This window comes from Zingiber officinale, chromosome 4A (assembly GCF_018446385.1).
Source record: "Zingiber officinale cultivar Zhangliang chromosome 4A, Zo_v1.1, whole genome shotgun sequence".
Taxonomy (NCBI): domain Eukaryota; kingdom Viridiplantae; phylum Streptophyta; class Magnoliopsida; order Zingiberales; family Zingiberaceae; genus Zingiber; species Zingiber officinale.
This window is the reverse complement of record NC_055992.1, coordinates 90,940,749-90,967,846: the sequence shown is the minus strand read 5'-3', so window position 1 is coordinate 90,967,846 and position 27,098 is coordinate 90,940,749. Positions and strand designations below refer to the sequence as shown.

The 27,098-nt window shown below is 34.2% G+C and overlaps 4 protein-coding genes across 9 annotated transcripts; 1 reads left to right on the top strand and 3 right to left on the bottom strand.

Annotated features, from left to right (window-relative positions):
• The first annotated feature begins 6,531 nt into the window (after positions 1-6,531).
• LOC121970148 (MAPK kinase substrate protein At1g80180-like) lies at positions 6,532-6,903 on the top strand. The gene has a single exon (XM_042520654.1). The coding sequence runs from the start codon at positions 6,534-6,536 to the stop codon at positions 6,840-6,842; it is 309 nt and encodes a 102-aa protein (XP_042376588.1). The 5' UTR covers positions 6,532-6,533; the 3' UTR covers positions 6,843-6,903.
• LOC121970147 (embryo-specific protein ATS3A-like) lies at positions 6,855-12,368 on the bottom strand. Its single transcript, XM_042520653.1, has 3 exons — positions 12,142-12,368; positions 11,960-12,073; positions 6,855-7,326 (listed from the first exon to the last, which is right to left on the bottom strand). The coding sequence occupies exons 1-3, from the start codon at positions 12,277-12,279 to the stop codon at positions 7,018-7,020; spliced, it is 561 nt and encodes a 186-aa protein (XP_042376587.1). The 5' UTR covers positions 12,280-12,368; the 3' UTR covers positions 6,855-7,017.
• Positions 12,369-12,522: 154 nt separating this feature from the next.
• LOC121970146 (transcription factor HHO6-like) lies at positions 12,523-14,545 on the bottom strand. The gene is made up of 4 exons (XM_042520652.1): positions 13,345-14,545; positions 13,003-13,263; positions 12,831-12,907; positions 12,523-12,740 (listed from the first exon to the last, which is right to left on the bottom strand). Exons 1-4 carry the CDS (start codon positions 13,472-13,474, stop codon positions 12,636-12,638), a joined length of 573 nt encoding a protein of 190 aa, XP_042376586.1. The 5' UTR covers positions 13,475-14,545; the 3' UTR covers positions 12,523-12,635.
• Positions 14,546-14,804: 259 nt separating this feature from the next.
• On the bottom strand, positions 14,805-26,754 carry LOC121970144 (target of rapamycin complex subunit LST8). Of its 6 annotated transcripts, none has more exons than XM_042520645.1 (13): positions 26,594-26,754; positions 26,410-26,520; positions 18,303-18,391; positions 18,072-18,206; positions 17,746-17,847; positions 17,549-17,661; positions 17,140-17,209; positions 16,006-16,083; positions 15,756-15,872; positions 15,584-15,678; positions 15,307-15,386; positions 15,169-15,228; positions 14,805-15,083 (listed from the first exon to the last, which is right to left on the bottom strand). In XM_042520645.1, the coding sequence occupies exons 4-13, from the start codon at positions 18,177-18,179 to the stop codon at positions 14,956-14,958; spliced, it is 951 nt and encodes a 316-aa protein (XP_042376579.1). In that variant the 5' UTR covers positions 18,180-18,206; positions 18,303-18,391; positions 26,410-26,520; positions 26,594-26,754; the 3' UTR covers positions 14,805-14,955. The 6 variants fall into 6 exon arrangements, with proteins under 6 accessions (XP_042376579.1, XP_042376583.1, XP_042376581.1 ...); XM_042520649.1 differs by having other exon boundaries at positions 17,746-17,844; XM_042520647.1 differs by having other exon boundaries at positions 18,072-18,201.
• Between the last annotated feature and the right edge of the window lie 344 nt (positions 26,755-27,098).

The window sequence follows — 27,098 nt, the reverse complement described above, 5'->3', positions numbered from 1 at the left end:
AAGACGAGCAAGGGAATGATTCTTAGGGAGTCAAAATTTCGACAATGTGCTGATATTGAAAAAGCCTTCTTGGGATTCAAAATTGAACAAAAATGTAACTAAGTTAATTTGTAATATTTTACCTAACAATGTATTATACAGATTAAAAAAATTTGAGAATGTGTATGATCTTTGGACCAAGTTGATCAAGTTTTACAAGGAGTCGTTGAAGCAGGATGATCAAGTTAGAGTCAAACCAAGACACAAGTCTGAATCAACAGAAAAATTGACAGAATTAGGAGTTGTGCTTGAGGTTAGTACAATTTACTAAAATACTCATGTTAGTAGAGAATTAAATAATGTGTATGATAATTTAGATAATTATGAAATTAAGACGTTGATCAAATTGGTATCAACCTTGACTTGGTCAAATAAAACATTGACGAAATCAATTCAAATAAATTAATTAATTTAGAAAATTTAAAATTAAAAAAAATAGAAATAATTAATAATTTAATTAATTCAAATATTAAAATAAATTCTAATCTAAAACTTAAAAATGATAAAATAAATTGAGATAATGTCAATCTAGAAGTTTTAATCCAAAACAAAGATAATTTAATTAATAAAAAATTAAATCTTAAAGATAGTAGTATGGATAAAACTAATCTAATAAATTTAATTAATAATATAAATTTAAAAGACACAGAAAATATAAGGATAAAATTAAAATCAAATCTAATAAATTTAAAATTAAATATTAAAGATAACATCTTAAACAAAGATAATCTAGTAAATTTAAAATTAACTATTAATAAAAAGTTAAATATTAAATATAAATCTTTAAATAAAGATAATTCAAATAATTTAATTATTTTGAAATTAGAAATTAATAAAGACTTAAATATTAAATATAATCGATTAAACAAAGATAATTTAAATAATTTAATAAATTTAAAATTAAAAGAAAATTTAAATATTAAGTAACTTCTTTAAAAAAGAAAGTTATCCCACTTAATTAATTCAAATTAAAAACTTAAATTTAAATTACAATTAATTAAATATTAATTAAATCTTAACTAAAAATTAATTAAGCTTAATTAAACAAAACATAAATTATATGATTAAGGGGGATTTCAAATTTGTTGGCAACTCTAAAACAATAGTTTATCAGTTTGAGTAATTAGGAATAGATGAAAAAATAACTTGACTTTTGTTCAACCTATTTCTAAGGTCGGGCGAGATGATAGTATATTAGAGAAGTTGTCTAGAGAGTCAAGTAGGATAAAGCGTATCCTGCTTGGTCTACTTAGCTAAATGAAACTAACTGAAGTAATCTCGTCACATCATAGACTAATTAGAACCAGGTTTATCAATATGAAAAATAAATATTTAATTTCTTAAAAAGACTTTATCTAGAAGTGATCGTTGCTCCGATATCCAAAAAGGACCCTGTGACACGCCATAGCTTGGAAGTCAATTTTTAAAATATACATTTAATTGACTAACGGCTCAACATGTGTCAAAAATTCTTTTAAAATCTCTTTAAAATATTTTAAAAATTATTTTTATAATTATTTGAAAATATTTTAGAAATTATTGTTAAATTCTTTTTAAAAATATTTTAAAATCATTTAAAATTTATTTAAAAAATATTTTTAAAATCTTTTAAAAATTATTTTTAAAATCTAAATAATTATTGAGTAAAAAATTAAAACTTATTTGAATAAAACTCAAAATATTAAACTAAATTCAACTCAATAACTCAATTTAATGAAAATTTAGCATAAACTTAACTTTAATTAATATCTAACCTTAATTGAGAACTTAGTTCAACATTTGAAAATTTAATTAACCTTAATTTAGTTTAATTTAACCTAATTAAAAATTTAATGTAACTTAATATAATTTAACTTAATCAAATTAATTTATCAATTAACATAACCTATAATCTAATCAAATGTTAAATGTAGCCTTCATTAAAACCTTAACTTAGTTAAAACTTTGGTTTAAACTTCAACCATATATTAAGTCTAATTAAACATTAACCTACTTATTAATTAAATTACCTTGCTAAAATCTCAAATTTAATTAATTAAACATTTATCTCAATTTAATCTATTAATACAAAATCGATCTCAATTTAACCCAAAATTCAAAATTCAACTTGACTTAATAATCTTTGAAAATATATTATCAAAGTTTAACTAATATTAGCACCTTAAACAAACCCAAACCCTAATGTCAAGTTGAGTGTAAATATAAACTCAAGGGGAAGAATATATTAAACTTTAGTATTAATAGATTTCATAGTTTAGGGGGAGTGTCAACTTAAAGGGGAGAAACTGTTTTAAAAAATTGAAAACCTCTTTGAAAGATAGTTTCAAAATTACTTTAAAAACTCTTTTGAAAATTGTTTCAAAATTATATTTTAAAAATAGATTTGCAATTGTCTCAAACATTGCTTTGAAAAACTTCTTTGAAAAAACTTTGAAATATATTTAGAAAAATACTTGCAAACCTTTATAGTTGAAAAAAATGTTTTGGAATATACTGTACAAATATACTTAGAAATCCTTCCAATTTTTTTAAAATCACTATTCATTTAAAAAATCTAATGTTTAAAAATTATTATTTTACAAACTTCTTTGTAAAGATTCTTTTTCAAAATTGTCTTAATTATCTACTTATTTTCTTCTTAAAATTTACTTAACTTATCTTTCAAACTTGTGCTAAAATTTTTTACTATTTTTTTTTGTTTTGTTAAAAATATTTTGCAAAAAACTTATCAAAAATTATTTTAAAACAGTATTTTTTCTAAAAAAATAACTAGTGAATCAAAACTTTGTTTTATTCAAATATTATTTCAAAATTCATGTTTTTCAAAAGTATTGAAAATTTTGTTTCAAAAAGTTTATATGAAAATATTTATTAAATTTGTTTTACTTGAAAATTTTATTCATACTTAAAATAAAAACATATGTTAAAATTCAGTTTTACATGTATTAAACATTTATACTTGAAACAATTTTAAAAAATGCTTTGCAAATATTTTGAAAAGTACTTGCAAACTTTAATAGTAACAACTATTATTGTTTATGTTGTAGCAACTATGGTTTCATAACTGTTACAACTATAATTATTTTTCATGTTGTAACAGTTACGGTTTCATAACTGTTATACAGTTGTAGCAGCTACTAAACCATAGTTGTTACAACTATGTAGCAACTACAATTGTGTAATAAACTTCTGAACACCATAATTTTTTACTCGGATATCAGAATTAGATGATCTTTTTTTTAATCGAATCTCGTTTATAGATCTATAATTAAAAAGAAAAATAGTCTTATTCTGATAACTCGGGTAAAAGTTATGGTTTTTAGAAGTTTGATATACAATTGTAGCAGCTACAATTTCGTAATTGCCACAACTACAATTATTTTTCATGTTGTAGCAGTAATGGTTTCATTGCTACTACAACTATAATTATTTTTCATATTCTAGTAGCTATGGTTTCGTAGTTTCTACACAATTGTAGTAGCTACGAAACCATAGCTGCTATAACTATGTAGCTGCTAAACATGTGTAGTTATTACAATTGTGTAGCAAACTTCCAAACACCAAACTTTTGACTCGTATATCAAAATTAGATGATCTTTTTTTGAATCGAAACTCATTCAGAGATCTATAATTAAAAAAAATATTGTCTCATTTTAATATCTAAGTCAAAAGTTATGATTTTTAGAAGTTTGCTACACAATTTTAGCAACTACACAGTTGTAGTAGTACGAACTCAAAAGTTTGTTATATAATTGTAGCAGCTACGAAACTATAATTACTATAACTGTGTAGCAATTATGATTTCATTGCTACTACAACTATGTAACAAACTTTTGAAGGTCATAGTTGTAGCAGCTATACAACTGTAGCTGCTACAACGTAAAAAAATAATTGTAAACCGTAGATAAAGCATTTAAAAGAGCACACATTATGACTTTGTGGTAGCTTAAGCATTTAGGCATTCCTTTGTCATTCATTGATTGGAAGCGACATATGTCATTGAAGCACTGAAAATTTGAAAACACATACCCTTTGACAAATCTTGAGTGTTCTTTTACATCAAAGAAAACAAAAAGAAACAACTATGGCTCCAAAAAAATGAACTAAATATCATGACTAGTAGGGTTGAGTATTCGATTGAAATCGAACCGACCGAACTGAATATATCAAAAACTAAACAAATCAAAAAAATTTCGAACCAACAAAACTGATCGAATTTTCCTACAAAACCTGAACCGAGCGAACCGATAAAATATCGGTTAATTCAGTTTTTGACCAAATTAACCAAAGTTTTAAAACCTTATTCGATTTTAACTTAAAAAATAAAAGTTTTAAAACCTTCACTCTCATTCATTCCTAATGGTAAATTTTCTTGTGAAGGTATCTTTTCATGCACATCTTCTTGTTGTGGTACTTATGGTGGTACCGCTTCTTGGGGTACTTGTGATGATTGTTCATCTTCTTGTGATGATTGTTCATCTTCTTGTGATGCTTGTACCTCTCGTGAAATTTTCCCTTCTCAGCTCTTTTTTACAAAAGTTGTTGGTCTATTCCTCCTTGAAAATTACTTCAGCATTTTTATTGTACATAAAAAACAAGTGAATTGGATATACAACCAACATGTGTTGTTGAAAGGAAACGGAGCTGTTCGGCCACTCAAAATCGAGTAAAATACAATGTGTTCAGAAAAACACAATTGAACAAATCCGTCGGTGTTTAGCTTCTAGAGGCCGAACATTTTGTGTTTCGTTCGATAGACAGAAACTAAACACATTCGGTTATGTTCGGTGGTCATCGATCAAACACATTGTGTTGCGTTTGGTGGACCATGGCCAAACATATTCTAGTGTATTTGGACGATAATAACTGAACAGGCAAAAATGTGTCTGGTAGACCAAGACCGAACGATGCACGATTGAAATTCAAGATTTTCATCATATCTCTATCATACATTTTGCAATTTCAACAACCCAACACCTTAAAGTCTTTTTATGTAAAAAATATCATATTCAAGTAAGTTTCTATACTTATAGATGAAAACTAAACACAAATCCAATAAAAATAAAAATTTACTATGTAATGATAATGTAGAACATAATGAAAGGTAGAACGAGCTACTACCTATAAAATTTGAGCACCATTGTTTGATGGTGTTACTAGGAATCGAGTTGCCAAGTTCGTGCATGGAAGAGACAAGAGAGAGATGAAGAGTAGAAAACTTGGAGATGTAGATTTTTGACGCTATATTTCTTTTAGGGTTTTTAGAAAGGGTCAAATAAGAATATTATGGAATGTATTTAGAAAATTTTGTGATAAAATAAACTATTGATGGGTGTATTTAAAACATGGGATGCGTTTAGTTAACGTAAAGATATGGACAACCCCTCTCATACACAAATATTAACTTAAATGTGCAGAAATATCAATTGAATCATTCAATTGTAAAAAGGTTGATTGAGAAATTATAATTAATTTTTAAGATTTAGTTATAAATGGGCACAAAATAAAATAATTAACTTAATTATTTAAGTAAAAGAGTCCCACATACCTTCTACCAAAATTCTTCATCCAAATAAAAGAAATCTTACTTATTTGGTTCAACTCTCTTAATTGTCAAGTTATGAATTTTTCTCACTTCTCTCTTACTCTTGACTTTAAAAATTAGTTCTAAAGTTTTGAAAGTTCATTAAGATAATCATAAAGCTATTGTATCTTGAGGCAATTATCAATAAATGATAAATAAATAGATAAGATATAAGAAAAGAAAATCTAATCTTCGTCTTTTTACTTGAAAGTTCTTATCAAGAAGTATACGTTTATCATTCAAAGAAGTGCCTTGATAATTTAAAAAACGTGTCAAAAGTAAAAATGCGATAAAATTCATGGTCATATCGAACCCCACCGGTTTGAACCGTCAAGTTATTGACGAGCCGACTAATCGAACCCACGCCGCGGATCAAAATTGATAATAGAAAAACAATGAGTGATCAATTAATAATATCTAACAACAATCAAAACGACTGCGGTACGAGAAGTTATCAAAAAGATCAAATCTGACACTATAATTTAAATTTTAATTACTCGATCTCGAAAAAAAAAACTCACGAATAAACGTCCCGATTGATGAAAACAGACGGCATGATAGCTTATCCACTCATTCTCAACTAATTTGTTTTGCCGACAAAGCAAAAGGCGGCCAATCGTAGCTCGCACGACGCCAAAACAAGAAACACAACTCGATGAATCTCCACTAGATCCGCCCAACGATGAAAGATCCGCCCAACAAAGAAACCAATCCATCCTTTTTTTAGACAAATCTAGTCACGGCACGGCGCATCGCTCATATTAATATACCAAAGACAGCGCCCTGTTTTCTCCTTCCATGTTCCTTCCGTTGACTTGTTTGCTATTCAGAATTCTGCAGAACAATTCCGATCGTCCTTCCATTTTCATTATACAATTCCAAATCCTGGAGAAAGGATCGGCGGTGAGAAATGGCGACGCTGCAGAGATCAGCAACGACGTTCCGGAGATCAGGGTCGTCAGGGTTGGTTTGGAACGAGAGGTTCTTCTCTGGAGAATTGGCTAAGCGGCCGGCAGCGGAGCTCGGCGAACCGCTGAGACACAACCAAGGCGTGGGGCCGGCGAGAGGAGTCACCGGAGGCATCGCCCGCATAAGAACCAAGGGGCCGCCAACTATAGCTGCCACCGAGCCGCCATCTCCCAAGGTGCCTGCCTGCCTCTGCTGCGGATTCAGCACGGGGAAGCATGACACGGGCAAGCGAGCCAAGAGGAGAACATAAGTAAACAGGGAATTGAAATGTAACACGATCAAATTATATGAATTATTTTTCTGCTGTTCCATAGATGATCGCAAGGACAATAATAACTCACTAACATCAGATAGAAGGATACCAGATTTTAGATAACGATCAGAGAATGCAGTTGTCTACAAAGACAAATTCTCGATCTATTATTTTACTCGGTCTCAGGCATTCCTTTCGATTGGATCTGCTTTGTTGGGTCCGAAGATGAGGAGGCAGTTGGGCAATAGTTGAAGCCATACCAGATGCCATTGGGAAGGGGAGAACCGTAGTAGAAGGTGAGGGCGCGGCGATCACTGGGTTCGTAGATCTTCACCCATTCTGGAGTCCATCCATCCCAACCGTCACGCCGCAAGTACAAGTAGCAAACTCCGTATCCGCACGGCCCGTCGATCTTGAAGGTATCAGTGGAGCAACGTTCGAATGCTCCTGATGAAGGATCGTCTAGCCTTGGTGCATATATCTGCAGCACAGCAGTGTTTTTAAGAGGTATACAAAGAACAAGCAACAACAATAACCATTTTCAAGATGGCAAACATGTTTCTCCAAACAAGTAGCAACCTACACAAGTTAAATCACATGATAAGATTGGCAACCCACACTGTTATACAAGTTGCTTCCTAGTTTCTTAGTTTACAAAATTAAATTAGAAAAAGGTCTAATGAGAAAAAAAAGAACTATGGTACTGTCCTGCATTATGCCATTTGCATGAAGTTCATTGTTTTTGAAATCCAATTGGAGCGACCATTCCAATAGTATTTTCCAAGAACCAAAGACTAATTCATTTCAGTTAAATAATAGAAGCATTTCGACTATAGGATGTCATGCAGAGGGATAGTGCATGTAGGCACATGAGGGTAGAGCTGGAGACAGAGCCGACTTCTCCCTGAACAATGAGGGAGGACAAAAAAATCTACCATGCTTTGCCTTAAGAGACAGCCCAAGATGACGACAAAATCATACCCTTTAAACATAAATAATATCACCAAAATTGATACTGCCAATGGGTTGTGTTGAAGTTACTTTGGGTTATGCCTACAATTAAAAATTCATGGTATTATCTTTTGAAAAACTGTAACATATAGAAAGGGGGATTGACAATTCAGGTGTAAGGGTTGTGGGCATATTGTATTATATGTAACATGAAATCTAATAGTAGTGCATCCTGAAAAAATCGCAATGGAGTGATGAACGCAAATGCAATGCAAGAGCTAAGACCCATAACATTACCCGTAAAACATAGGAAAAAACAACAATGTATGATGAACACAGCTACACAAGTTATAAACAACAATAACATGCTCGAATATATAACAATACTATCTATTAGTATATGCATATTAATTGTGGTAAATAAGGAAAAGGGTTCTACAAAAAATCCAAAAACTTGGGAAACGCCAAATTAGGTGCATCAAATAAAGAGTTCTTACGCTCCAGATCCTCACCACAATATTTGGAATTAAAAAAAAAGAAACTATTTGAAATTAGAAATAAGTTCACAACTGTGTGGATAAGGGGAAATACAACATGTTTTAGATTGATAGCATTCAACACAATATCCTACTGCAGTAATGGCTGGTAATTGCTGTTTTGATGTTTATTTTTCATATTCAAGTTTCATCCAGTATGAAAATAGTAAGCACCGTATATCAAGTAAATTATTCTAACCACAATGCAGTATGTTATTCATTTTTGCAATTTAGACAAACAAACCCATATCATATAGACGGAGATAGTCTAATGTTCAGTTCAAAACTGGCACAGGGCACCGCCATTTTTTGAACCATGAAGGATCAACTGACGGTTATACTAAGAATATTTTTTGCTTATGCCAACAATTAATACTATAATTTTCTAACATTCACTTAAATTAGACTAATTGCTATCTATTAAATTCCTCTTCTCATATTGCATTATATTCCCTTGTCAAAATTTTATGTTGGCTTTGCAAGATGTTTTGCATGTTATATTATGTTGGTTATATCAGATGTTGGACAAATTTAAGCTGAAATCAAAGTTACAAAAAGTCATCAATGAGTAGAAAAACCAGATCTTTAACTAATTTCTCTTGAAGCTATCTTCCTGATAGTCTTTTCTGATGCTTCAGATATAATCTTGTGTAGGTGACTAGATTATTTTAACCTACTCGAAAAATGATAATCCCAGTTAGCCTCATTGACTCTGGGGTGACTAGCCCGGTCCCACGGAAGTTTCCCACCGGTCACTAGGATAAATCGGGAAACGCACGTAGCGGTCAACCCAGAAGTACATCAACTATCCTAAAATTTCCATTATCTTTAATTTTTTATTATTTTCTTCTCTTTCTTCTATTTTTTATTATTATATTTAGAGAATGAGTAGAAGGAAAGAGAATTAATGGAAGGAGAGAGATTGAAAGGAAATATTACTATATATTAGGGTAGAGATTTGATTCCCTAAATTTAGAGAATCACTATTCATCAAATCTAAATTTAGGGAATAGATAGGGTAGCTGATGCAAAGACTTTTTAGCTACTCTATCTAAAATTTAGGGTAAAATTTTTAGATAGGGTAACTGATATGGATGCTCTTAGAAGCTATCTTCCTGATAGTCTTTTCTGATGCTTCAGATATAATCTTGTATAGGTGACCAGATTATTTTAACCTACTCGAAAAATGATAATCCCAGTTAGCCTCATTGAGAATCTTTGGGGGTGACCGGCTCGGTCCCACGGAAGTTTCCCACCGGTCACCAGGGTAAATCGGGAAGCGCACGTGGCGGTCAGCCCAGAAGCCCAGCATCTATGTGAGCCATTTGAAATTCAACCCAGAAGCCTAGCGAAGAATATTTTTTGCTTGTTATGCCAACAATTAATACTATAATTTTCTAACATTCACTTAAATTAGACTAATTGCTATCTATTAAATCCCTCTTCTCATATTGCATTATATTCCCTTGTCAAAATTTTATGTTGGCTTTGCAAGATGTTTTGCATGTTATATTATGTTGGTTGTATCAAATGTTGGACAAATTTAAGCTGAAATAAAAGTTACAAAAAGTCATCAATGAGTAGAAAAATCAGATCTTTAACTAATTTCTCTTGAAGCTATCTTCCTAATAGTCTTTTCTGATGCTTCAGATATAATCTTGTGTAGGTGACCAGATTATTTTAACCTACTCGAAAAATGATAATCCTAGTTAGCCTCATTGAGGATCTCTGGGGTGACCAGCTCGGTCCCACAGAAGTTTCCCACCGGTCACCAGGATAAATCGGGAAGCGCACGTGGCGGTCTGCCCAGAAGCCCAGCATCTTTTGGTTACGCCCTCCCCCCATTTGGAGGAAAATTTCCTACAAATACGCCATAGCTGGAGTTCGAACGGCAGGTGCCTGGATGACAACCTGGATGTCCTACCACGACACCATAGCCCCAGATTATTTTAACCTACTCGAGTTTCATAAGAATGTGGATGCTCAAATCAGTTCTATGTGAGCAATTTGAAATTCAAAGTCGTATAACTCCACCGTAATTCTCTCCATTCATGACATTAAGTTATGGATAAATTATGTTCATTCATGACATTAAGTTATGGATAAATTATGTTCCGCCTATGCAAGGCCTCTGTTCACCTAGCAGTCAAAAATAAAATAAAAGCTATCTTCCTGATAGTCTTTTTAGCTACTCTATCTAAAATTTAAGGTAAAATTTTTAGATAGGGTAACTGATATGAATGCTCTTAGAAGCTATCTTCCTGATAGTCTTTTCTGATGCTTCAGATATAATCTTGTGTAGGTGACCAGATTATTTTAACCTACTCGAAAAATGATAATCCGAGTTAGCCTCATTGAGGATCTCTAGGGGTGACCAGCCCGGTCCCACGGAAGTTTCCCACCGGTCACCAGGGTAAATTGGGAAGCGCACGTGGCGGTCAAAAATTATGGATAATCCCAGTTAGCCTCCATTCATGACATTAAGTTATGGATAAATTATGTTCCGCCTATGCAAGGCCTCTGTTCACCGAGCAGGCAAAAAGAAAATAAAAGCTTCCTAGTTAATTCTTGTTCCACCATTTAAAGTTTTTTAATTTCTTACTCCAATAATAACAGCCACATACATAAAAACATATGAATAGTAATCATGAAAATAATGAGTCTAATGTATATATGAATGAAATGTACAAATTAGTTTATATTTCTTCAATTTGAAAGAGAGGAATTAAGAAGACAAGAACTTTAAAAAAAAAAGAACTATATTATCTACTATCCATACATTTTTTTTTTATGGAATCAAAACAAGAAAAGGTGAACGTTGTATTTATTAGTGATTGGAACTTCCTTTCCTTCCCCGTTCAATTTGGGCAGAAATAATATGAAAGAATTTGATAGAATTAAATTCACATATGAATACTAACCGGGGAATATGAGTCTCATGTATATGAATGAAATAAACAAAGAAATTAATATTCTTTTTATTTGGGAGGAATCAAGAAGAAAAGAAGTAGAAAAGAAAAGGCAAGTAAATATATTAACTTCTTTCCATCCATCTTATGAATCGAGAGGAAGAAGTAAATGTCATTTATTAGTAACTCAAATTTCATTCCTTCCACGTTCAATTTAGCTGGAAAAATATGAAAGAATAGCCAACATTAAATTCCTTCTTACATTTCTCTTTCCTTCAAATAGACGAGATTAAACGCATAAATACTATGTATATTTGGAGGACAGGAATAAAGATAAGTAACTTAAGAGTTAAGGCTTAGTGAAGGAAAATAAATAAAACAATATATTTTTCATCCCACTCCCATTCTTCTTCTTAATAAAAGACTCAAATTTCATTTTCTATCAATCATTTCTACATAGTTTGGAAAATAAAATAAAATAAAGTGAACGAAATTAAATTCCTTAATCTTCTACTCTTCTCCAGCTAACAATAGATATTAACCAACTCGTTTCTTTTTCCTCTTGCTTCTGCCAAGCAAACACACCAAAAAAGTTTTTTTTAAAAAAAGTTTTTTCTAAACAAATAAAAAGCCGGTCATTTTCAGATGAATGCGGAAGGCATAAAGTCTATGTAAAAAAGCTTACTCGATTTAAAAGAAATTAAATGCAGAAAGAGACCTCGTTACGGTACGCATCACCAAAAACAAGGCTGATCCAATCTCTGGTGTAGCGGCCCGAAGAGCAGCTGGTCTTAATCTTCACAGTGTAGGAGCAACTCCACCCCACCTCCTTCTGTAAGATCACAACCAGCCACATCAAAAAGAGCTTAAAAACAAAAACGAGGTAAAATTGTCGCGCACCTTGATCTCCTGGACCATGAAGGACGGTAACTCCCGCGGCCGGGGATCGAGGGCTTCCGCGGCGCAGAAGGCGAGAAAGGCCGGCAAGGAGAGGAGGAAGAGACGCAGAAGAAGGGAGATCGACACGGACTTCGCCATTTTCCCCCTTCTCACTCTCACTCTCTCTCTCTCTCTCTCTCTCTCTTGATTTTTCACCGACGAATCGAGTAGCTGGCACACTCTAAAATAGGCACCCCGCTTTTCTCTGACTCACACTCGATCTCGCACACGTGTCCGCATGCCATTCCCCATCCATCGACTTCGCCAATCATCTCGCCAAAGCTCAAATATCTTCCTTTTTCGTTTCTTTTCATAAAATCTTTTTATCGAGTAAAAAAGCGATTAATAAAAAATCTACGGAGCCAAGAGTTTCTCATTTTATTTCATATTCTAATTTTTTTTATAACCTCAAAATCAAAAATAATAATAATAAATTAATGTTCCAATGCCGGGCTTCAGCCCCTTTCTTCCCCTTCATCTTCCTCGCGCTGAACCCGCGCATCGCCTCCTTCCAGGTGGAAGCTCAGCCCCGCCCTCTCGCGCATGCTCAGCCGGTGTTTCTGAGCCAAAGAACAAGAGCCAACTCCCCGTTAAAAATCGCCGACCAACAGAAGAGGGTTAAAAGGCGCGCCGGCCGCCGCAACACTCACCTGCAAATGGCTCCTCACTTGGTCGCTCGTGAGGCCCTCCACGTCCATCTGCTCTTTGATCTGCTTCGGAGTCGCAACTGCCCAGTGATGAGAGTGACAAACAAAACTAACTATAAAAATTGAATGAGGTTGAAATTAGGAAGGGCGTGGGCGTGAAGCTTCTTGCACTAACGCTGGGCGCCTCCGAGCTGCTCGACGGCCTTGAGGAACCGGCAGTGCAGCTCCTCCGTCCAATACCTTCTCGCTTTCTTCGGCAGCAACGGCGATGTCGGTGGCAGATCATGGCCGGCATCTTCCATTGAGACCGAGCTCGATCCGTTCGTACGGTGGCCAGGCTCGTCGAGTTTCTCGGAAGTAGACATGATGCGTCCGAACACGCGCACGCATCTCTTGCCACTGCACTTCTCCAACTTGTTCTCCATGAACTGTAGAGCTGCTTGACCAAAACAGAAGTCAAATGGAAGAAATCATTTGATAAAAGAGGAACGATCTCTGGAACACAAAAATTAACGACCATTTATGAACAACCGGTTGCACTCGGGGAGCTCCTCTTTTAAATTCTCCACCTTCTTCTTCTCCTCTTCCATTTTGAGGATATGCCTCTCTCGCAAGGCCACCTTTACATCTCGGTTCTCCGACGCCATCGTGCCCCGGTACCGATGGGAGAGGATTTAGGAGGGTGTTGGTCGTTAAATAGAAAGAAAAGGGTGGAAGAGTTTAACAGGCAAGTGAGAAGATTTTGTGACAAAGTTGGCCAGTGTTGATTGGAATGTTCTTATTAGATTTCCTTCTAGATTTAGAAGGAATACATGCATACAAAGATTTCTTTCTAAACTCTCCATACCATGAATTTGAATGTTCTATAAGAGAGCCAAAAAACGCCTGCCTCCAAAAGGAGTAAAGTTCAGGTTTTGAAAATGTATTTACTTTTATATAATCGACAAGGTTTAAAATCCATGTAGGAGAAGAGATGTAAAATATTGTTGTTGTTGCTATTATTCTTGTTTGTTTTTATTTTTTATTTTTTAAAAAAAAGTGCATGTGTCATTTCTGAAGGTGAGTTGCTTAAGTTTATTAATTTTTTAAATTTATGTTTAGTTACCTTTTATTAAAATGATATATATGAACATGTTAATTTGCATTGGTAGTATTTATTCCTTAAAGTTGCATAGATTTAATTGATTACGGGAATCAACCTGACCTTCCCATTATATCCTTTAATAGATGTCTAGGATGAACTTTTACTTGGAAAAAAAATAATAAAAATAAACTAAAAAAGTTGATGAATTTAAACTCATGCACACATAAAAATAGCAATCATGTCATTAAAGGTCATGCAAGCTAAACAAATAAAAAAAATGTTATGTATGATTTTTTTTTACCCTATAAAAAATAGTCCTTATTTATTCTTTTTAAGTAGTAATCTATCTTTTATGTTCTATTTTGAGCCTAATATTTATTGGTATTGTTCTATTCCCAAGAAATAGCAATTGCATTTCCTATTTAAACATAATGTCTATGTTCTCAATCTCAATAATTACCTAGATTGTTTAGAATTCAAAATCCAATTTTCATAGCACTACAACAGTAAATCTTTATTTTATCTTTCTTTTTACAGATAGTCAGAAGTCAACCTTTCAAACCTATTTATCCTCTTAATTGTTCCTCTGGATATTTGATTACTCACCACACCCACAGAAGCTAGTGTCCTTTTAAATGACCTGTATGTGTGTGTCTATCTACCAATTATACATCTTTAACCTTCCAGTTAGATGGGAAGTTTATGCATTTGCCAAAATAATCTACAGTGACAAGTTTATCAGCATTTCTTCGCCTCGTGTTAGGTGCAAAATAACTCATTGGTCGTGAAATTGAATGGCTTATCATCTTCATTAAAGATCCCAATGAGAAGTCTTCCAACGGATAGCTTAAACCACATTGAGTCGAAGAAGACTTGATGGGGAAAGATCTAAGTAATCCTGTAACCATAACTTGGTTGCCTGGGAATGAAGTATCATAAAAATTGTCCCTAGGATAGTTGTGGACTTCAAACTCCATAAATAAGCTCACAAAGACAGAAATACCATCCTGAAGAGCACCACTTTAAGTAATAAACAAACACTACTTAGGTCGGAGTTGATTCAGCACCGTCATGAAGAGCACAGCAGATTGTTGCTTTGTGATGACCTTGGTAGACCCTGACGGTTTCTCCGGTGGACATCGACCAAAGTCTTGCAGTTGTATCGGATGAAGCTGCATGTAATGATATATATTATTGCATTGTATTCACATAACTAGCATGTAATGAAAAAAAAAGATTGTAGGTCATTTACATCACCTGTTATCAGATAAGCACCATCAACAGAGAAAACGCAATCCCATACCCAGCGCTGATGTCCTGATCATGTTATCAGAGTATAAATGAGACATTAATCCGAGTAATACCACTGAGCAACGGTGATAAAGGTCTGCATGCCTGTTAAAGTCTTCTCCAAGGTAAAGCCATCTACATTCCATATTTTTACAGTGTGATCAGATGCAGCAGTAGCAAGATACCTAAAAGTAATATAGCACATCACATGTCAAGATTTAAAATCATGAATCATTCAGAAATGGTGCTTAAATTGATTGTTGGCAAATGAGGCAGCTATTTCAATGAGGATACTATTATCAAATCCAATCAGAGAAATAATAATCAACCACCATGGATTTATTTGATTGTTAATAGCAGAGTAACGACAACTAGTAGTTACCGATTGGGATCACAAAATTCTGGAGAAAGCAGACACTTCAAGATATAGCCGTTATGTGCTTGTAATTTATGCAGTGGTTCAAAGTAGGTCATTGTCTACAAAAGAAATCCCAGATTGGTAAATGAAATGACAAAAAATGATATCAACTAAGGAAACAAACAAAACTTGATACCTGAGTTCCTTTTAGTAAGCGCCAGACATAACATGTTCCATGATTATTTGCAGCAACAACCATGCTTCCATCCCACATCACAGTCAGAGACCTTACAGCTGTATCAACCTCTGGAACCTGCAGCCATGCAATATGGGCTAGTCAATCTGGGCCATATCCCTTTTAACTTATTACTAAATAACAGCATTTCAACACAACATATGAACACTTTTTTTTTCATCAGATCTCATAACAAAACAAATGTACTTACTAACTCACAGCTGCATGAATTTGCAGCGAGATCCCATACTCTAATGTTACCATTTTGATCACCAGATATTAGTTCCTTCTGCAAGATAGTTAAACTTGATAGTTTGTAAAATAGTGCTCCAAAATTGGTAGGAGGATCAGTTACAAACTAATCGAACAAAAAAGAGGACAATTCTGAGCATTTGATTTCCAAGAATAATGAATAATCAATAATCAAATCTCGTTGATTAAAAGAGCTGCTCATGCACTTCACTAGTACCATGTTTCCATCTTCATTGCCATTATTTTTTTTTATTTTTTTTATTTTTGGAAGACTTTCTATAACAAGTTGGACATAGTTAATATCTACAGTTTATCATAAGAAGTGCTAGAGTTATTAGGATCACTAGTGGATCTAGTCCAAACTAAGGTAATAAATAATATCTGTCGCATTTATGCTTCCATTTTTGTTCACCAGTTCCTTATGTAAAATAGTAAGAACTATGGTAGTTCAGAATATAGTGCTCTGGCATTGGAAAGAGATCAAAATTACACGTGCAGATTTCTTGCCAATTAAAAGAAAAACTCAAATTTGATAATCTTATCTTGAGGCAAAAGAAACTACCATAATTTGAAGGGAAAATTCAATATTTGTCATAGAATAGTAAGGATATATTAAAATATATAGCACTTGCATAGTAGGAAACATAGAGAAACTCTTTATCCTTATCAATTTGATGAAATATTGTTATCATGAGAAGGCACTGTGCAACAGTAAGGTCCTAGGCCAGGGTTTGAATTTAAGAAACATTCTTAGCCATCGCTACAAAATCCTTGATCAGTCATACATCAGGATCCCTCATATCATTTCATTTTGAATATGATAAGGGTGTTGATTAATCCTATGACTTTGTTTAGCAGGCTTCCTGCCCCGAACATTAGAAACAGAGTTGCATGCAAGCAATTATGGGTAACAAAAATAAGACTACAATATAAGTACATTAATGAGTAACAGTCTGGAACTAAAAAAAAAACAGGCGATACAACAGTGCTATAGAAAAAAAAATACATTTTCAGAAAAATAAAAGGCTTTTCTGTTGCATCAATCATGAATATGTGCAGATCAGTAAAAAGAAACAAAAGTATACAAAAATACTTGATTTGGGTGCAGAACGACTGTATTAACAGCTGCACGGCTTTCATATTCTCGTTGGCAAGTTGCAGTTCTGAAGTATTGACAAAAGGTACAAATAAATGAGAGATGAAGTTTGGTTATCAGTATACAGATTAAGTATAATATAACACTTGATCAAAGAGCCTGCAAACAATTCACTGGATAGTAACATCCCAATAGCCTACAGCTCCATATTTTTAACCTTACCTACAGGTTATTATGTTCTACCTATCTATATGAACATCAGAGTACACGAGGAATTAATCTAGCCGCATCTTATACAAAAGTTCCATGATCTGATCAAGAGTAAATTGCATTGGCAAATGATGCAACAGAAGTCATCTAGATGAATGGGTAAGTGACAAAATGCACAAAAGAAGACATTTCATACCTCAAATCCCATATCTTCACTGTACCATCTTCAGACCCTGAATACATCCAATTTCCATCACATTGAAAACCCACTGCCATAACGTTATTAGTATGTGATTCATAGCTGGAAACCTAAAACCAGATAGCATGAGAAAAATTTAGGTCAAACAAATAAAAGCATAGAAAAAAAAAACATCATTGAACATGTAGACATACTGGATGTGGACTATTAGAGTTAACATCGAAAAGGCGGATGTTGGGATTGCCAGCAGCAGCTAAGTATCTTTTGTCAGGTGTTATCTCAAGCCTATTGACCTGCTGCAGATAAAAGAATTATTATCATGGTTCATAAAAGCAAATGTCGTTAGAGGAATAGTTCGAAGAGTCTACAGGTACATGAGAGTTTACAGAGTATGATTCATTTTTATACTGTACGGCCAGTGACAGAAGTCAATTTTTGGACATTGAAAGAACTCAGGACAAACTTCTATCTTCTTGGAGGAAAAAATGCAATAGGTCCATCCAGGAATTGATGCACTCACAGAATCTGGGTATTGAATGGTGCGATAACAGCGCCCACTTTTGGCCTCCCAGAATCTGATAGTGTGATCATAGCTTGCCGTGGCAAGAATTACAGAAGGTTGGCTCATTTGCAAGGACCCTATTGCTCACCTAACCTTGAACAAGCGGGAAATGAATTAGAACTAGAATTTCATAGAAGCTAGATGAAAATAAATCTAAGTCAGGGGGAAAAAAATTCTAGAGAAACCTACCCAACATATTTCCCTATGGAATGGATTATGCCCCAAAGATGAAACTGGCCAAACTCAGATCCACAATATTCCATCAACAACAGGTTGTGCTGTAGCAAAAGGCTTGGATGAGATTAAGATAGGAATATATGATCAGTTTAGATCAATGAATTGAACAAAAACAATATGATAATCCTAGATGAAAGTCTGTCTATGTTGCTGAATGTGGTTTAGCTAAATGGTATTATTGAAAAGTTGTTTTTGTGTCACAAAACTTGAATTTGCCACACCAAAGAGGTATACTAGTCATTTTGTGTTACATGACATTAGTGTTTTCCTACATGTTTATGAATCAAAGTCCCACCCTGCCCCAAAACATCCATGGAACTAAGCCCCTAGATAATATGGCATGGCTAATAGTTTTCCCAATTTCCACTTTTTTTTTTCTTTCTTATAGATCTGGTGTATCAATCACAATTTGGTAAATGTTCGCCATTTCATTAAGTTTAAAACTTGTTATAGGCTCCCACTTTCTTTCTTCTAAGATCCATTCAGGCTAAACTAAGCTTCCATTTCAGTTGTAGTAAGGTTACGCAATCCATTATAACTAGGTAATACATCAGACTTTTAAGAATCAATTTAAATAAGCACGGTCATGTCCAAATAAATTTACAACCATGATCCAGTACAAAAATGAAGCATTAAAACTGGAATGGAGCATCAATAATTATCAAGGAATATGTCATGGGAAGGAGAAAGATTTAAGTTACTTTTGAAAATAAACCCTCTTAAATTTTACATCCAATATATTTATCCCGCCTAACATTTATACATCAAGATAAGCAGGAAGATTCACCAACAATTCTGCCCATGTTTTAGCTCCTTGTTGATCTAAGTTCTATCCCCAACCCCCAATTCATCTCTTAAATTCCCAATTTAAACCCTTCTTAAAAGAACAGAAGTTTTAAAATACCATCAAGCTGTATTCCGTAGTTCGAGAGAAACAAGTAAGAACATCTCCTCAAATTCAGCATAGTTTTGTGCCCACAATTACACCCCTAAAAAAGTACAAGCATACACACAATATTCTAAAGCCTTAGAAATTCTACATAGCCTACAACAAGACCATAGCAATAAGATGCTTACCATATGATCAAATTTCAGTGAGAACAATGGAAGATCAACACAAAATGCTACCATTGCACAACATCATGAGGGAAAACTCCTTAAACCAATCTCAAACAAAAAGGGAAACACTTCCTCATAATGCTTACTTGTAATAAATCACAAAAAGGCATGCGGAGGCTGCTAGCAAATAAGTAGATGAAGGGAATAACAAAGCCAGCTGCTACTGCCTAGCCCACACTTCCTCTGCTCGCTGTTGAGTCTCCTTGCTTTGCAAATTGGGCAAAGAGGTGTTTAAGCAGTGGAAACATGTACCAAGTTCTGATTTCTATTGCTTAAAATCAGGATGAGAAGGTTGGCTCACTGCTCTACTGCTGAAGAAGGGATGCAGAGACTACCATATCAAGGGAGAAGACTTGCCAGACTACAATGGAGGTGAGGTCAAGCGAACGTTGGGATGGAGAAGGAACCAACCATGGATGCTCGCTGACGGAGAGGCGCAGCTGGAGAATTGTTCTTCTCAAGTACAGAGAAAGAATAGCAAGGGAGATAAAGGAAGATGAGAACCAAGGACAAGAGGATTTTTTTTCAGAAAAGGAATAGCAGATGAAAAGGGAAAGAGAAGCTCCATATGATACAACCAAACGAAAGTGAACCAGATCGATTTACATAGAATAAATCAGTTCAAATTTAGTTCAATCAATAAATCTCCAATTTGACTGATCTGAATTTGGTTGACACTCGATTCAAATTCAACTTGATCCTCACTTTAACCAGCCTCAAAGAACCAATAAACCTCAAATTGACCAACAATAAAGCCTCATTACATTAAGAAAATAAGCCTCTAACATATAGATTCAGCTTTAAATAAACCGATTCAACCTCAAATTCATCGATTAAACAGTAATTAACTTCTTACTACATGATAAATCCCAAATTAAAGCTATGGACATAATAGTCGCATTGCTTAAAATTGTTTGGCTTTAATTTTCTATGGGAACATAGAAATTGAATTTATTCCCATTTTTCAAATAGTCCACATTATAAGAAATGGCAGGAAACTAGAAATTTAAAGGTTTTAGGCTTGATAGAGTAAAATAGAATATATGAAATTTAAATTTAGCGAAACTAGGCATAGTAAAACAATTGTTAAGATATAAGATGACGAATTATTATAACTAAGCTTTAAATATATGTAAACGAACGGAGAGGCTAAGAGATGTTTTACATGGAATACAAGTAAAATGATTGAAATGGACGAGAGAGTCAAGTGTTCTTTGTGATCGTAAAGCGGGTCTAAAACTTAAGGAAAATTTTACAAAATAATAGATAGACATACTATGTTATATGGAGTTGAATATTGGGTAATGTCTCAAGCACACAAGCAGAAAATAGAGTAGTACAGATGAGGACATTAAGGTGGATGTACGGACATACAAGAATGGACATGATAAAAAATGAAAACATTAGAAAGAAACTCAAAATTATGCCTATTAAAGGAAAACTCTGAGAGATAAGTTTAAGATGATATGAATATGTACTTAGACAACTAATAAATGTTCCAATTAGACGATGTGAATTATGACAAATACGTACATTAAACGAGGAAATGAAACTGATCAACCCCAACTAGAACAACCATTATAAATCTTCATATCCGTACCACATATCATGTCCATGGAACCCACACCGATCGTGCAACAATTTGCCTTGGCACCTACTAGATCTCAATCAACCACACCAAATAGAACCACATATCCAATTGATTATTTTAAAAAATTTACACAATTAAAAACTCACCAAGTAAAAGAAATCGTAAAGGTTATTAACCATTAAGTTATAATTCACTCGTGACAAAATGAAAGACTATATGAACACTTACATATAAAAGAACCTTTAAGTACATAGACAACAAATAAAAGATAACAAAAGCATAAAGCTACAAATCCTTCAAAGTGACCTCAGGATCTCTGCCTAGCAATGATCAAAGCTCAACCCAACTCCAGAGAGCAAAAGTTGGTTATCAGGGAAAAGAAACTAGGCAAATAGTATGATGTATTGATAACAAAATAAAGGGTAACTAAGGAAATATACCATGTTATAAGCTGCGAGAAAGGAAAAGTAACTACAAAATCTTGATTCGTTGCAATCCGCTAAATACCACTCAACAAACATGCTCAGAGTCATCCAATGGGTGTGACCGCGTGAGCCACTACACCCTCTTTTGTTTTTCAAAGTACAAAATGATGTTTGTCTCTCTCTAGCACATGCACAACTACTAAAGATAGCCAGCACATGCACAACTACTAAAGATAGCCCAAATGTGTTGCATCTAACTCGTCATACTCATTAGTTAGCAAATGCACAGTCAGGTAAAAACAACCAATATAACTACTACATGGTCAAGAAATCATCCTAATTGTGCCAAAGGCCCCGACGTCCACATCCCCTAGAAGTCATTCAATTATTATGTTATGTCCTAAGTTTACCATAACCTTAACCAAAGGAGACCGCCTATTCAATAAAATGTCATAATACATCCTAGATACCACATAACATTCAACATATTAAGAGCAGATAATAACAATCTACAATTGAAATATAATACACCATAAATAATTAAATATGTAGCAGCTTATAAGACCGCCTAAGCACATGAACAACCAAAATAACAATAGTCCAAGAGGGATATATGAGCAATTACAAATAAGTGAGTAAATAAGGTAACATCAGGAGTTCCTACGACATAAGGTATATTGACCCACATTAATCTTTTCTTGCAAGTCATCCTAATTTAGCTACAGAGGAAAAAATAGCCTATCGCCATTGCGATTTACTAAAAATTGAGAATAGGCCACTACGAGTGAATGAAGAAGGTTCCGTTGCCTCCCTCAATAGTTAATTCGATCAACCAGGGCTTGCTAAAGACAAAGAACTACGAAAGCAACATGTTACAATGAGGAATCGTGGAAAAAATCTGTACTTGTGACAAGAGCAAGGTCTAGCACTAGAGGGGTGCCCTAGGACAGAATAAAACTACTTGTTTTTTCCCCTCTTTTCCAACTTTTGCTTGTTTTTCTGTAATTTTAAATTGTTGTAGGATCTATCTTTAAAACAGAATTATAATTTTCTTTGTTGTAAAAATCTAACGCTAAGGGCATACCTTGTTCTTTTCTTTCTTATTTCCATGAGTGAAACTAACTTATATGTTTAGATATCAAGCAGGTTTGAAAAACGGCAACGATCTAAAATTCGCTAGCCACTAGTCTAGCGCTAGACCAACGCCTAGCGCCTAGGCAGAGACTAGGCTCTAATAGGCGGATTCCACGGTATCAACATAAATTACATAATAAATCACATTTTATAACTCTAACACAATAACATCAAATTTAAAATGAGTTCAAAATTACACAACTAATAAAACATCACAAATTTATTCTACTTCTTCTCCATAATTTTCAACATGTTTTTCATCTGACACAAATCCAATATCATCATTGTGATCCTCCCCTTCTTCTTTGGATGCAAAATCATCCTTGTGAAGTTCTCTCACTCTAGAGTTTCTTCGGAGTTGTAGATTTTCATTTGCTCCGGTTGCTTCATCAACCATTTTCCAAGTGATCTCGGAACCTGGTTCAACTTCATCATCTTCCCCACCATCTACAATCCAACCTTGTGCATTTGAAACATCTTTTGCAAGAAGAACATTGGCATTCTTTTCTCTCTCTTTTTTGTTTGTTCAACAATCTAGCATTACATTGGACAAATACTAGATTGTTCACATCCAACTTATTTCTTTTCTTGTTGGACCAAAGTTTAAGGCTTATAGAACTTAAGCCCAACACGTTATATTTCAATTTTTTTATTTGGGCTTTAAGTTTAAAAGCTCAAACAAAAAAAAAATGAAAAACCTGCATTATTTTTACGACGCCTAGACGATTCGACCGGCGCCTAGGGCTGCCTAATCCCGTCTAGGCGCCAAGGACACCTAGGTTGGTCGATCAACATGTTTTGGTGCAGCTGGCTTGCGCCCAATGCCTAGGCGGCCGCCTAGGTCGATTTTTATAACACTGAAAAATAGTCTCCTTGTTTTTCTACTTTATACTTGAACAATAAATAGACGGTGAAAATTATGTTATTTGAGTGGGATCAATAGTCATGTAGGTGATAATTTGTTTTTAAAATGCCTGCTTTTGTTTTTTTTTTGCCCCCTCAGAGCTCTCATTTTATTTATTGAAAGCTATCATAGTTTTATAATAGTTCACTGTTAGTCAGATACTATTGTGAAATTCTATATTGAGTTGATTTCATGTTTATAGGAAAAAATGGATAATACAAAGGACTAATAACGGTGATATTATGCTGCATCAGCCTCATTTCCCCAATACGTTGGAATTATTACTCTTTCTGAGACTAATTTTAGCCAATCATTGATATGATTTGTTTTGGGGTATATAGGTGGAAAAGATGGGTGATTCAATGGATGCTAATGGTACATTGGACGTAGGAGAAGAGGCTCTCATTTCTAGTCATTGTTAGGGTTTTCTCTCTATGGTTTCTTAACTACTAAAAGAATTCATTACTAGACCTTTACACTACAAATACAACAGATTAACCTGAGCAAACATCTATTTTCTTTCATGCCCAACAGAGATACATCATTGCTCTAGTAACAGCTGTAGTGAGTTGTGTTTTATATCCATTTGAAACTTCAAGTTAATGTGCAGGTAGAAGATGCTATCTGAAAGAAATAAGTGAAATTTATTTCAATTATTTGGATTCAGTACATGGAATTTAGTCCCGCCATTTAGCTCAATTAAGTTATTTAGATTTTGATTGGTTTAGAATCTACGTTATGTTAGGAAGATGGATATCAAGTGCACTTTAGAACTCTATGTATCTTATGTCAATCTTATGTGATATTTTTAGATAATCAAAAGATTTGAATATCTTCGGTGATGTAAGCTTGCAAAGGATTTAAAGACAAAATAAGACTTATATTGTCAGTTCCAGATAGTTGGCACTAACAAGGCATGCCCCATATTTTCTAGGTTAATTTTGGTTTAATCCTTTATTATTTTCACATCCTACCCTTATTTGAAGAAAGATCATACTGCTCTTATGAACAAAGGCGAGGATTAATTGAAATTGTTAGAGTAAAACTATGTTTGATGTAATGCAATTGTTTGTAATGTTGCTTGACTCTTGGTTACACTTTGTTTCCCACCGAAGCAGGTACTTGGAACATGAAGTGATTATGAGGCATGTAGAAGCACAAATTTTAAATGAGCAGATTACTCTAATTGACTAATCAATTGTTGTAAACGTTAAAAATAATGTGGATCAAACTCATTGATTGTGTGAAGTTTCCTCATCTCTTACGAAGTAGATACCAAATTTATATGTAATTTTATGTTTTTTCCATATGTATATACAGTGATCCCCATGATAAAATAATTCTGCATTTGCTCTGATAATATTTTTAGAAATGAATAGTGATATCTCTCAACAAATCATGGTAAAATTGGATGGAACTAAATTTCTCCGATGGTCTTATCTCATGCATATTTATCTCAAGCATTACCTGTGATGTCAAACCACCTAAGACCCTCCCAAAATTTGGTAAATAGAAAATAAACAACAAAAAGATCTCGACTTGGACAGCAAATATAATTTCTACATCAATTGGCATGCAACTTGGCAAATTCAACACCACCATAGAAGTCCAAAAATTATTTTGTATCAGGTATCACGAAACAATTTTGCTTTAAAATAAAGTTCAAATGAACACAAGGCATCTGCAGCAACAATCAAGATAGTTTGTTCTGAGTTCCACTATCAAATGGCTATCATCTGGGACAACTAGCCCTAATGGAACCTAAATGAACTGTGTTAATGCTTAGCTTACCTTACCTTACCTAGTAGAACCTAAATGGACTGTCAATGCTTAGCTATCTATAAGTATCCAGAAGATTCTTCCCTTGTACAGTTTCTAATAAGCCTACAAAGAATTTGTTGTGATTCTTGTAGGGCCATTAGAAACTATACAAGTCAAAATTCTTCAAGATACTTGCAGCATACCTCAGTACCAATAGTCCAGTTAGATTTTATGAGGACACTTTGGTACCAAATGATAGTCATTAGAGAGTAGAACTCAACAGGATATTATGGTTGTAGCTACAGATGTCTTACAATCTATCTCAAGTTTATATTTTAAAACGAAATTCATCTAATGACACATCATTCAAAGGAACACGCAAACATTGAATTTGACAAGTTGCATGTTGATTAATGAAAGAAATCTATATTTGTTATCTATGTGAGGATCTTATCATTATATATTTCCTATTTATCAGTTTCTGAGAAAATCCAGTAATGTATTTCCATGGCCTGCATCTTCTGAGACGGATACACATGATGTTTTAGCATCATTCGAGATAAATAGACATAAGATGAGACCATTAGAGAAAATAAGCTCCATCCAATTTTACCATGAATGGTTGAGATATCTCACTCGCCATTTCTGAAAATGTTATATGAGCCATTGCAGAATTATCTTTATGAAGGAAGGAGAGCATCAACAGCTGTGGTTTTTTTATGGATCAATTCTAATTTTACAGTTTAGATAGATCACATATGAAATATACTAGAGGAATGAAGTAATCTGCAATTTAACAGATTACAAGAGATGCCGGTGATATGATGACGTTGTCAAGAGTTCAAGGTGATGAAATGTAGAAACGCAACAATGAAGATTGCAACCGCCGCAGGTGGCAAGGCAACAGAAGCCCTATTCGACTCTGAAGGAGGAAAGATGTCCGGAAGGAGGTGGATGGAAGAAGGATCGATACCATATAAACATACGGACTGGAGAAAGTAATTGATTAGCAAATGGAAACTTGTGTCTTGCATGATCCAGAAACCAGGTGTGGTTTATTTGTATAAATACTAGCAAAAACAAAGAATGACATCTTCCAATTCATGTGTTTAGACAAAGGGTTACCCGTGGAGAACTGGCAGCACGCTCTCATGCTAAGGGACAGACGAGACGTGAGGCGTGGAGCCGCATCCAGCGCCTGCAAAGGAAGAAGAAGCTGGACGCACCCCAATTCTCCTGACAACCAGCCGAGTAATAGATCAGTAACCCAGAGAACCACCGCAATAGATTTCATGTCACCGACTTTTACCGGGCAGGAATAGAGGAGAGCCGGCGGCGTGGGTGGCGGGAGTCAGTCACCGGCAGACCAAGACACGAACGGAGACTCCTCGTTGTCGACCTAGAGATCGAACCACACAGAGCCATCTCAAGGCGGCGAGGGTCTCGGGCTTTTGCCGATTTGGTAGTGGATATGGAGCCGAAGCGAGGGTCCGATGACAATTAGGAAAAGTGAATCCGATCCGGCAATGATGGATCAAGATCCAATACCCATCGAACCCTAAATATGAATCGACTAATTAAATTATTTAAACTTAACCTCGATCAAAGAATAAAGTTCTTCGAACCTCTACCAATAAGGATAGTATCCGAATTCACTCGTTATATACCAATTAACAATTTATATGACTTGTAAATTTATATGACTTTTTAAAAAAAAAAAAAATTAATAATTGGTATACAATGGTAACCAACGTGTAGGATTCAAACATGACCCTTTTAGGTAGGATCGAACTTAGCATACCGTAGATCACATC

What these genes read in the sequence shown, in the direction of transcription:
- LOC121970146 (XM_042520652.1), bottom strand. Translation starts at nt 13,474, where the DNA reads ATGGCGTCGGAGAACCGAGATGTAAAGGTGGCCTTGCGAGAGAGGCAT. An exon ending in GCAGCTCGGAGGCGCCCAGC is followed by an intron (nt 12,908 to 13,002) that starts GTTAGTGCAAGA and finishes ATCACTGGGCAG; the next exon opens with TTGCGACTCCGAAGCAGATC. An exon ending in AAGTGAGGAGCCATTTGCAG is followed by an intron (nt 12,741 to 12,830) that starts GTGAGTGTTGCG and finishes TCTTTGGCTCAG; the next exon opens with AAACACCGGCTGAGCATGCG.
- LOC121970144 (XM_042520645.1), bottom strand. Translation starts at nt 18,179, where the DNA reads ATGAGCCAACCTTCTGTAATTCTTGCCACGGCAAGCTATGATCACACT. An exon ending in CCATTCAATACCCAGATTCT is followed by an intron (nt 17,848 to 18,071) that starts GTGAGTGCATCA and finishes TTTTATCTGCAG; the next exon opens with CAGGTCAATAGGCTTGAGAT. An exon ending in ACTCTAATAGTCCACATCCA is followed by an intron (nt 17,662 to 17,745) that starts GTATGTCTACAT and finishes ATCTGGTTTTAG; the next exon opens with GTTTCCAGCTATGAATCACA.
- LOC121970148 (XM_042520654.1), top strand. Translation starts at nt 6,534, where the DNA reads ATGGCGACGCTGCAGAGATCAGCAACGACGTTCCGGAGATCAGGGTCG.
- LOC121970147 (XM_042520653.1), bottom strand. Translation starts at nt 12,279, where the DNA reads ATGGCGAAGTCCGTGTCGATCTCCCTTCTTCTGCGTCTCTTCCTCCTC. An exon ending in TCATGGTCCAGGAGATCAAG is followed by an intron (nt 12,074 to 12,141) that starts GTGCGCGACAAT and finishes GTGATCTTACAG; the next exon opens with AAGGAGGTGGGGTGGAGTTG. An exon ending in GTGATGCGTACCGTAACGAG is followed by an intron (nt 7,327 to 11,959) that starts GTCTCTTTCTGC and finishes GCTGTGCTGCAG; the next exon opens with ATATATGCACCAAGGCTAGA.